Raw genomic sequence first — 11,564 nt, 5'->3', positions numbered from 1 at the left:
ACTCCTCCCAAAAAAGGTGGGGGTAGTTAGGCATGATCACATAAAATGGCCACTGCTTTGGAGGATGACGTAAGGGGCAAATGAGAACACAGGCGGCCAGCTAAAAAGCCACTGCAGGTGCCCCTCTCTACTTGTGCAGGCGTGGAGTAGGAGAAACCCTCAGCACTGGGCCTAGCCCCAGGAAACAGTCCTGGGTGAAGAAGACTTTGACTTTAGCTCCCACATCCTGACTGCAGTTGCAAAGAGAAACCAGACAGACGCTTAGAAAACACTCACGTTTAATGACAGTCTTGGCTTTTTTAAAAAAGGCTTTATACACTGTATACACATTTACATGGCTTTGGAAGGTACCTGTGCTAGGAAGAGCCCCCCTACCCCACCCCAAGAAGAAATGGCCCCGGGGCAAGGCTGTGAGGTATGTGGGGCCTCTGAGGTTCAGTGTCTCCGGGAGGAAGCAACTGCCTCCCTGGCTGGCTGGCCGGCTGTGTACCTTCTGGCCCGGAAATACATCACTGACTCACCTACCAGAAGATAATCAGTCCAGCATCTCCCCAGAGCTGACTTATCAGGAAAGATAACTGCCCCGAGGCCCAGTTGCTTGGCTGGGGCAGAATGGTACCCTGGGCATCTCATCACTAACACCACTACCCACAGAAACCTCATTACAAGAATCGAATGAAGACACTGTGGTTCCTGCATTCATGTTGGGGGTTCTGCTTTGAGCGGCAGAGATAGAGGCCTTGGGCAGCCAGGTAGACTGTGATCTACATAAGTGGGATACTGTTGGCCCAAGACCTCCCTTATTTTTAAGTAATGCCAAAGCCTTTGCCCAGCCTGAGACAGTTGCTGACAAGTGACCATGACCAGCATGGCCCTCCCTGCAAATGGTGCCATACCCCAACTCACTCCCCTGAGGAGACATAGGCTCTATCTGTCCCATGCCTGAAGCCACAAAGATGGCTGTGGGTCTCTTTAATAAGTGGCCCGGCAGGTCAGTACCCCTGAATGCTTCCAAGGTGTTGTCAGCGGAAAGTATTAGCAGGCTCTGCACAGTCAAAGAAGTCGGGACCTATAAGGCGAGGAAAGCCTTCCAGAACCTTCACCTTCACGGGGTCAAACTTCCAGTAGAGATGGCCACGCAGGAAGTAGGCATAGCCTGCAGAGAGAAGGAAGTCAGGTTGGGTAAGCGGACACTGGCCTCTGCGCCTGCCTGTGAGGCTGGGTCTAAGGACAGACCCTGCTGAGTGAGCAGGCCATGGCCGCTACTGAATTCTTCAGAATCTGCACAGCTGGATACAGTGGCTTCCATGTCTGTACTTCCTGCACTCAGGAGGTACAGGCAGGAGGATAGAGTTCAAGGGCATCCTTGGCTACATAGCAAGTTTTGAAGCCAGCCTGGGCTACATTTATTTACTTTTCTTTTACCTTCAAAATAAGTAAATAAATAAACCTGCAGATTCCAGAGCTGGCTTACCAGAACCTCCTTTCCCTTCAGGGAGCCCTTCTGCCTGCCCCCAGGGTCTGGTTCAGTAGGTACTGGGAACCTCAGCTTGTCTGACCTTTCAGGAAAGCAAGTACTGCTGCCGCTGTTACGAAGCCCCCCATTACTTCCACACCTACCCACAGACCACAGAAGGCAATACCAGAGGTCCAGAGCTTGAAGCTACTCAAAGTAGTTCTCGCAGTGGGTCCCAGTGTGGGTGGGCACAGCCTCAAAGGAGAGGAGCCAGCAACCCCTGGGCTCGACTCCACTTCTCTGCACTTAGGGGGAAGCCCCGGGGTCCAGTGGTTACAAGCAGTGGCTGATGGGAGTTCTGGCTCGCCCATTGTTCATCTGGTATGGTTAGTGACCTCACTGCCCATTCCTCTGTCTGCCCCTCTGGAACTATGCTAGTAAGAACTATTACGGTCAGACGTGGTGGGGCACTCTCTCTATACCAGCATTTGGAGGTAGTGGCAGGCAGACTTCTGTGAGTTCAAACCCAGCCTGGTCTATAAGGCAAGTCCCAGGTTAGCCCAGGATACATAGTAAGAGCCTGTCTCAAACCAACCAACCAACAGCCGTTGTGATGTCAGAAGGCTGTTCTGAGAGTTGTCTGAGACATGTAAGGACTTGGTGCTGTGCCTGAAGCATTGTCTGCCCTTGGTAAGCACTGGCCGTGGCCAAGGGACCTGGGCAAGTCCTTGTACCTCTCTGGCCTTCAGTCTCATCTGCAACATGGGGCATTAACACTGGTTGGCCACCAGGAGGGGAGATGACACTAGACAGAGGACCTGTGAGGATGAAGTCGGGTGTGTTTGTGGGGGGAGGGAACGACACATGATGTCAACACACAGGATGACAGCCACAGCTGTGTAGAAGTGTGAGGGCTACTACACTCGCTCCCCCCCCCCCCCCACCTCACCCTCAGCGTCCTGGAAGGCAGCATCGATCTCAGAAGGTACCCCTCGCCAGTCAGTGGCACGTCGGGGCACAGGATTGTCCACACGTTGGGTTCTGGGGTGGAACCGCCAATAGTCTCCACCTCGGAAGAAGTAGATCTTGTTCTTCTCAAGACCCCAGACCAAGGCAGCATGGACGGGGGACCCCTGCAGGCCCAGCTCGGAAAGCGGTGCAGGGCCCAGGACTGGCTTCTCACCGTCATATACCCAGTACCGCGCACCTGCCAGAGAGGAGATGCTGCCAGGAGCTGCCAAGCCACCACTGCCATACCCAGCCGCTGGGGATCTGCTTGGCCACCATCAGGGACTCTCCCAGCCTGTTTCTTTTGTTTGCGAAACACTGCTGGCCAACAGTGCCTTCTCAGCAACCCTACCCCACGAGGGATGTTAGAACCAGCTGGGATGAGTTGGGTTGAGAAGAAAGATAAGCTTGGGTTCAATAAGCCCAAGTTAAGGTTATTCTGGTCAACAGAGGGCTGCCCATTGCAGATGTCTGCTGGCCACCCTGGGTCCCAGCCCACCTGTCACAGGCCCCTTGGCTACCCTGGAGTGCACATACAGGGTTCCCATGCCTCACCTGTGTTTATGAAGTCCTGCCACCTGGAATGTTCTAGGTTGTCATCTCTGCCAGACGAGAGTTGAAATCACAGGCTCCAGGGTCACTATATGCCTAGATCGGTTTCCTGCTCTGCTTTTTCCAAGCTTTAGACCTTATGTGAGTCATTCTGCCTAAGTCCTCATCTCTAAAGCCGCACCCCACATGGTGGCTTTGGGGGTTGAATATATCAGCCTGCAGCCGCAGAGTGCAAGACCCTCAGTGCTGTTTAGATCTTAAGAGCCGCCACCTCTGTAAGCCCCACTCTCCCTTGGCTCTGAGTCCTCAGGGCACTGTCTCCCTGCCCACTGTGTCCCCGAGTCCTCTGTCATTACTCTTGGCCGACTTCCAATCCCCACTCACCTTGGAAGAACCAAATATGACCCTGGGCATCCTCAAAAGCCGCATCCACGGGGCTCGGCAATCCTTGCCAGTGCCGAGAGGCCAGAGCGGGATACCCAGGCTGCAGCTGCCCACTGCGCAGCCTCCACACAAAGCCCGCCTTGAAGAAGAAGAGCTCGCCCCGGATGGTGGACACGGCATCAAAGGAAGTCTCACAGACATCCGGCGGGGTTTCCGGCTGGGGTGGGATAGAGGAGGCAGAAAAGACCACATACTGGAGCCGTGTAAGGCCAGCTGGGGTGCAAAGGGAACAGGGACAGAGTCTTACCTCTGTCTCCCCACCCGCCTCATTCTTACCTCCAGCAGTGCGATCTCGTTGGTATCGATGCCAGCCTGGGAGCCCAAGGCTGGGGCGTGGGAGGTGGGGGCCAGCCGGGGCCGGCCGTAGAGGTGCTGAATGCCCCTTCGGTCATCTGGGCTGAGGCTCAGTGGGTATCGGAAGGTGTAGAAAGGGGACATAAGGGCCTTAGCCGCCGTGGTGTGCTGTAGCCCGAGAACATGGCCAAATTCATGAGCTGCCACCTGTAGCAGGTCTGTGCCTGGAAAAGGGGGGTGGTGAGTTAGCGACCTCCACCTCCTGCGGCCAGTCGCCAGGTTCATCTCCAGATCCCGGCGTCATCTGGAAGATGGGTCTCTAGCACATACCCTGGTTGTCCCCGATAGTCCAGGTCTCATCATAGTCAAAGTGTACATCTCCTTCTCGGTGGGTCTTAGGGAAGAAAGCATGGGCCAGGATGCCCCCAGGCCCATCAAATGGTAAGTTGTCTCCATGCCAGTACCTGGGGGTGGGGGTGGGATGGGGGGAAGAACACAGTTAGAGGTTGCTGACAGTGGGGTATGTCCCCAGAAAGGTCCCAGGCCACAGGTTTCACCTGGTGAAGTCAATCATGATGTCAGCGCGTCCCTCATGCACCTCGGTGAAAGTGAGTGGTGTCACCTCACTCCATACCTGGAGGGCCTCTGCCACCGTCTGCCGTACCTGCTCCCTTACAAGCTGCCATGGGAACCGGAGGATCCTGGGGGGAGGCGGAGGGGCCTGGGCATATGGGGCAAGGAAGCCCCTGAGGACTGAGGAGCCAAGCTTCCCCTAGAGCTGAGTGTGGTGACTCATGCCTTTCTTCCCAGCACTGGAGAAGCTGAGGCAGGAGGATTTCTGTGAGTTTGGGGCTTATTTGGGCAATTACGAGAGATCCTGTCTCCCCGCCTCCCCACAAGAAAGAAGTGTTGCCTTTGGATGGTCAATGGGCAGGTGCACTCAGGGCTGCAGCCAGGAGTGTCCTGGGTCTCAGGTTTAGGGAACTGTTTCTAGACGTGGGTTTCCTGTGTATGGGGTTGTGTATGTTTAGATATACACACTGAGTGGAAAGGTTACAAGACCAGGAGTCCCAAGACCTGACAGTACAACTCAACTGTGAGGAGCCTTGTGCTGGAACTTGGTTCCCCAACCAGGAAATTCTGTGCCCTATCCCAGCTCCAATGCCCTATGACCCTAGATCATTGTCTCTCAGGCTAAGTCTCGGCTTGCTCGCCACCTGCTAAGGGACCTCCTATATCACTAACAAGTAGTCCACCATTACTCTTGTCCACCTACAAAAGGCCTAAGTTGTTATGGTAGATTTGAACAATCTACCAGGGCTGTGGCTCTGTCCCATTCACTACCGGTCCCAGGCCTGAGCCTTATAGGTATCTAATAAAGCCTGTCTGAAGCCAGTCGGCAGTGGGGCACGCCTTTAATCCCAGCACTCGGGAGGCAGAGCCAGGTGGATCTCTGTGAGTTCAAGGCCAGCCTGGTCTACGGAGCGAGATCCAGGACAGGCACCAAAACTACACAGAGAAACCTTGTCTTGGAAAACAAAACAAAAAGCCTGTCTTGAGTGTCTGAAATCTTACCCCAGGTACACTGAGATTCTTCCAGGCTGCAAGAGGACATAACCTGCGGGTCTAGACCAAAGTTCCAGGTTATTGGTCCATGAACGGCTGGGGGAGGAGGATCAGTGGGCATGCAGGTCTGTGCACTGTGTGAATGTGGCCTCGGGCATCTCAGGATGAAGGTATAAGAGATAACGTGCGGCCCTGCTCCCCTGCCCTCTGGTCCCTACCTATAGGTGAGGTCTGTCTTCTCCCAGCGCCCTCCTGACAGGACGAAGCGCTTCTGTCGGTTTCGGGCATTCAGCACGTCAGGTGGGTCAGGCACACCACATCGTGGAGGTCGGGAGCTACTAGCAGGACTAGGGGCCCAACGGGAGGCAGGGGCAGATGTCAAGCTATGAGGCAGAGCTGCATGTGGGAGCTGCTGCCCTCTCTTCCCAGGGTGGTGGCGATGATTATCCTGGGCAAGAAAAGTGACGTAAGAACCAAGTCAGCTCAGCTCCCCGGAGCCTAAGGTTTTAGATGTAGTTCTTTAATGCAGCCATGCTTAGCCTACTGAACTGCTGTGCCAATGGAGGAGCTGGAAGGCACGCTGGCACACGGCTGGGTCCACTGGCCTCAGTTTGAGCCTCCGGTGTCCTGATACTCGTCCAAGGCATCAGGCTCTCTCCTCTTGCTCCTGCCCTGCTGGAAGGCCCTGGATGGTCGGTCACCAGCTCCTACCAACCAGGCTAAGGAGGTCTAGATGGGAACACATTGAGACTAAGGGAACATGAGCCTATGAAGCCCCTGAGTTCTCCAAACGTACCCAGGAAGCTCCTGAGGATGCTCCTATGACCCTCGTCCAGCATGGAGGGGCTACAGCCTGCAGTGTGGTCCTGGGCTTGCCTGCCTAACAAATGGGGATGAGACCCCGATGAGTGTTGCTCGGAGAACACAAGGTGAGGCATGTTGAGCACTTAGCACAGGCCTTGGGCATCAGGTAGCGGAGGTCAGAGTTCCCTTTGTGCGGCTTACATGGGGGTGCTGGTCATTAAATCCAGGGCCGACTGTACTTGTGTTCTACTCCTGAGAAGCATCCCATCCCTGTGAGATCCCAGTCCTAGCAGAGACACGTTTGCCCACACCCTGCCAGATCCGTAATCTCCTGCCCCTTGGATGCAGAAAGGGTAGGACAATCAGTTCCCACTCTGTCAGTGTCTCAGGACCACAGATGGCAACGGTGGCCAGAGCTGCGTTTTCCCACATTCGTCCCATATTCTCCCCCACGAGGGGACACCTGAGATTACAATGATTTTCTCTGGGAAAGTTACAAAGCATCTGCGGGCCTCTGAGGTAATTCACACAGGGAGTCACTGAAACTCCGCCTGGGGACCCCAAAGCGTCATAGTGAAAATGTGGTTCCATATGACCTGGTTCTAGATGACCAGCCACAAGGGCCTGTCTAAGCAGCCAGCAGGAGAGGCAGGTTCCCCTAGCCAGTTCTAACAAGGCGAGCCGAGAGACCCTATCAAAGAATGTTCGGGTGTTGCCATCCCCCGGGCGGCCCTCCTGGCTCAAAGTCTAGCCTGTCTGCTTGGCGTCTCTCCGTTACCACCCAGTGAGGCTGGTAGAGCAGCCATGAGAGAACAAAAGGTGAAGGAGACACACAACCCTTCCCATCTCCACCACGGCCCCTTCAACACCTCTCTCCTCCCTGTGAGGCACCAAGGTCATGGCCAGAAGCTGTGAGCTTCTGAAAACCAAATTCTATGCACTGGTGACCCCGACAAGTCACCGTCTTTGTGGAACTTCCACGTCTCCGTCTGTCAGACGGCCATAGTGCCAGAAGAAGGAGTGGAGAGGCACCCTGTAAATCCTGCAGCAGCATCTCCCCCCCAGAGGGCCTTCCCAGACTCTACCCCCTCAGGCCTTCTACTCCCACAATCTCCTCTTCCCAAATTCTCAGCCCTCCCAGGACTACTGGGGATCCAAATGAGCTAGACTGGTAAGCTCAGAGAACCCCTGGCCTCATCTACAGCTCTGGAGAGTTTGGGGAGCAGTCATTAATTTTATCCCAAATGCCCAACATCACAGACATGGAACAGAGTCCAGAGAGGTTAAAGACTTAGCCCAAGATCACACAGCAAGCCAGACAAGAGCTGGGGCTTATGCCTCTCCTCAGAACTCACCCGCTCCCCACCAGCTTGGCTCATCTCCAAGACCCACATTCCTAAGAAGAGGCATTTCTGTTTCTAGTGCACTCCTTTCTCAGCTAGCAGCCTTCCTTCGGGCTGCCCTGACTCACTCTGCCCCACCCTCCCCTGGCCTGGCAGCTGCCAATCCACAGCCTCAGACACACTCAAGGGACTCTTGGGCGACCCAGCCTCCTGGCATAGCTCAGACAATCAAGATCAGCCCCTAGGAGAACCGTCCAATCCAGACCATGAAGGAACCTAGCGGAAGGTAGATAAGAAAAGTCCTCAAGACTAGGAAGCCACCGGGAAACTCCAGGCTGGTGGTGCCCCTTCCCGAATCTCAGTCCGCTTTTGAGTTAATGCGGATGATGCTGGTCATTAGTAAGCAACCTTGAGAGGAAATCCCTTGGTTAGGCTGTGATGAGGCAGGAGGTGGGGGCACCAGAGAAGGCAAGGAAAGAGCCCAAGTCATACACTCAGCTGGTACACAGACTTGGGCTTCTGTCTAATCACCCCCTTCCCGCCCCTCCCCCACTGGCTCCAGAAGGGAAGGCAGCTTCCCTGGCCACTGGGGTTGTGGGGCTTTCACCAGCTCAGCAAGTTGGGGGCTGGGCTGAATAAATATTTACAGAACTCTTTCGGCCCCGCTGATGGCAGTCTAGGGATTAAAAACACTAGAGGTGACCCTCTCTGGGCATCTATAGGAATGACAGATCCTCGTCTCGGACCCCACCCCGGGCTTGCCCCCAGCCCTGTACAAGCATCAGAGTGGTTACAGCCACAGAGGACAACGCTCCTCCAGTGTGCCTGGCCTTGCTTCCTTTTATCCTAAGTGCCCAACAGTAGGTGTTGGCCCGCCCTCCTGCTTTGTCCTCTTATAGACCAAGGAGTTTGGGGTGCATTCACTCAAGGTTTCATGGTTCAGACTCCCAAATGCATGAGTTTAATCCATGGCGGTGGGGGTGGGGGGTGGGGGTTGTTAACGACTGTGCTCCAAGTTCTAGGGCAGGAAACTCCATACTCTGCCTGAGAAGCTCCTGATCCATGATACCCACCCTCCTTCCACACCCAGCCCCCTTTCCAAACGCTTTTGCTCCCGAGGCCAGTGTGGGGCAAAAATGGGCAGATGGACCAGTGTGGCTGGACCGAGGGGCCAGTCCCAGGACACCTGCCTGTCATAACTTTCTCCCATCATTCCTTGAGCTCAGCTGGCAGCTAAGGGCAGGGTACCCGGTGGGCATTGTAGGTCTGTAGTGGTCCCTGCTCCAGTCCCAGCCCACTTAATTGCTACTGTGACAGGTACCTCAAAGGCTAGCCCGGAAGGATGCAGCCATTGGGACACGCAGGCTGTGAGCCCCTCGATCCCTCTTCTCCCTCTTTGCCTCCTTCTCTGCACCCCCTTTCCTTTCTCTCCCTGTGTTTTTGTTTCCTGAGTGTCTACAGCACCCAGTTTCAGTGCCCCCCCTTTTATTCTGACTGCCACCCGATGCTCATACGCACTGTCTCAGGTACAAATCTTGGTTGGCTCCAAGTCTCCCAAACTTGCCTTCTGCAGGTGGAGGCACCTCTCTCAACGTGGGCCCCACCTTCTCCTTCCCTGGCTCTTCCTTTATTCTCCATCCACTGTTCACACCTTGCAGGGGTGATCACCGGAGGCTGCCACCCCCCGACCCTCCCCTAGACTTGCTTTGCTTCCTTCCTGTGATGAACAAGGGGCCCTGGTACCCACTCCCTCTGCTGCCTCTACCAATACACACTCCAGCATCCCTAGCTGGGGCTGGAGAAGCCGGTCCCCAAGCTGAGTCCAGCGCACAGTCGCGCTTAACCAGCCTCATAGGCTCCACTTGCACACCTCCAGCGACGGGAAGCTCATTATCACGGCCAGAGAAACCCAAAAGGCATTTCAGGGACCGATTGCGCTAGGGTAGCCGGGGCGCTCCGTGGGTCAAACTCAGCCAGTGGGCCCAGCCCGCGTGCCCAGCCCTCCCTCGGGGAGGAGCGGCGGGCACTCACCGGTGGCCTGGCCCGGGCCATCAGCGGCGGCGGCAGGAGCAGCAGTAGCAGCAGCAGCAGCAGAGGCGGCTGGAACAGGAGGGCGCGCGAGATCGCGCGGAGGAGACAGGCGGCCTGTGCCATCCGCCCCGGGGCTGCTGGGCCTGCTGGGCCGCGCAGGGCTGCCGCCCCTTATAGCATTCGCCCCGCCCCCCGCCGGCGCCGGGACCGCACCCCCCACCGCCCCGCCTTCCCCTGCCTTTTGTTCTAAACTCAGCCGGTCTGCAACCCCGGCGTGGGTTAGGGAGGAGTGCCTGGAGGGGCTGGACCCCTCAGACAGATAATAGCCGACCCCACTTTCAGAAGTCTCATCCTCTTCTAGTCTCCATAGTGGCTTGACCTCTCTCTGTCTGACTTCTTTTAGCCTGCAACAGGTGGTCAAATCTTCCATCCTCACAGCCCTAGCCAATGCACCAGGAATGCGGTACAATAGTTCCTGCAAGAAACCCGCTATTGAAATATGACTACTGGGGAAACTAAGGCATATATATGGCAGAAGGTGGCCAGCCCCTCACCTTAAACCAGAGACGGGTCTGGAGAGATGGATCAGCCATTAAGAGCACTTGTTGCTCTTGCAGAGAACCAGGGTCCCATTCCTAGCACTCCTCACGGTGGCTCTCCTAGAATCCGATGCCTCCTTCTGCTCTCCAAGGACACTAGGCACACACTGATGCACATACGTACATACAGACAACGACTTCAGACCAGAGACAGTTACCCAGGATCTTGGAGGGAGGGACCAGACTTCTGTACTAGCAGACAAATGGGTCAGATGCCTGGGAGGAGAGGAGCGTTAAGAGATGTCTGAGCGGGGCACTGAAACCCAGGTTGTTTTCTGGCTCAGGCCCTGGCCAATGGGCTTTTCTTGACCAGTCAGGCCCAGTCCTCTGAGACGTGAAGGAGAGAATCAAAGATGAGAGTGAGGTCCACATGCTGGAGAGGTTCATCCACTCTCATCTCTGCAGAGGGTGCCCAGTGTGTAGACAGACTTTCCTTTGGGCCACCAGCTCACAACTAATGACATGGAGACTTATTATTACTTATGAAAGTTTGGCCTATAGCTGAGGCTTGCTCCTAACTCTCTCTTATAACTTAAATTAACCCATTTATATTAATCTACATTCTATCACCTTGTGTTACCTCTTTTCCATCTTTCACCTCCTGTTTCCTTTCCTGTCCGCCTAGATTCCTCCTCTTCTTCCTTTCTCTCCCCAGAAATCCCAGCTACACCTTCTGCCTAGCTATTGGCCATTCAACTTCTTATTACACCAATCACAGCAATATATCTTCACACACAAATATCCCACAACACAACTGTGCTGTGTACTCTCTATGATGAGATGTACTGCACTGGAAAACCTCCAAAGCTAAGAATCAGGCAGGCAGGACCCTGAGCTGATGCATGGTTGCGGCCAGAGAGCAGTGCATTTTATTTGGCTGTCTGCGATCTTTTAAAAAGCGTCACCTTTTTAATGGCTGGCACTTTTCATTCTTTCCTTCTCCCTTCCTGTCTGGCCCCCTGTCTCTCTTTCCTTCCTTCCTTCCTTCCTTCCTTCCTTCCTTCCTTCCTTCCTTCCTTCCTGTCTTTCTGTCTTTCTTTCATGATAGAGTCTCCTATGCATAAACAAAGCCCAGGCAGGCTTCCAGCTTCAGAGTCTAGTCTTAGCCTATCTGAATACTGGGATTACAAACACATATCATGTCTAGAATTTCAAGGTCTGGTTCAGCCTCATTGTAGCAGTGTTGAAATGATCAGGCGGTGGTAGCTCATGCCTTTAATCCCAGCACTTGTGAGGCAGAAGCAGGTGGATCTCTGTGAATTCGAGGCCAGCCTGGTCTACAGAGTGAGTTCCAAGACACCCAGGGCTACACAGAGAAACCCTGTCTCAAAAAAAAAAAAAAAAAAAAAAACCAAAGCAAAACAAAGAAAGAAATCATGAAATGGATGAGGTATTCATACATTTTCTGATGCATATGAAAGTATAGCCTTTTGAAAATAAACTGTTCTCTGGCCATGGTGATGCACA

At 54.5% G+C, this 11,564-nt stretch overlaps 1 protein-coding gene across 1 annotated transcript; it reads right to left on the bottom strand.

Annotated features, from left to right (window-relative positions):
• Positions 1–261: 261 nt before the first annotated feature.
• Positions 262–9,692, bottom strand: Mmp11 (matrix metallopeptidase 11). Its single transcript, XM_006997022.4, has 8 exons — positions 9,499–9,692; positions 5,539–5,768; positions 4,312–4,455; positions 4,085–4,218; positions 3,737–3,978; positions 3,401–3,617; positions 2,406–2,663; positions 262–1,156 (listed from the first exon to the last, which is right to left on the bottom strand). The coding sequence occupies exons 1-8, from the start codon at positions 9,619–9,621 to the stop codon at positions 1,023–1,025; spliced, it is 1,482 nt and encodes a 493-aa protein (XP_006997084.2). The 5' UTR covers positions 9,622–9,692; the 3' UTR covers positions 262–1,022.
• Positions 9,693–11,564: the final 1,872 nt, after the last annotated feature.

Source organism: Peromyscus maniculatus, chromosome 21 (genome assembly GCF_049852395.1).
Source record: "Peromyscus maniculatus bairdii isolate BWxNUB_F1_BW_parent chromosome 21, HU_Pman_BW_mat_3.1, whole genome shotgun sequence".
In the NCBI taxonomy this organism is placed as follows: domain Eukaryota; kingdom Metazoa; phylum Chordata; class Mammalia; order Rodentia; family Cricetidae; genus Peromyscus; species Peromyscus maniculatus.
Note: the sequence above shows the minus strand (reverse complement) of the source record. Positions and strands in the feature narration are given on the sequence as shown.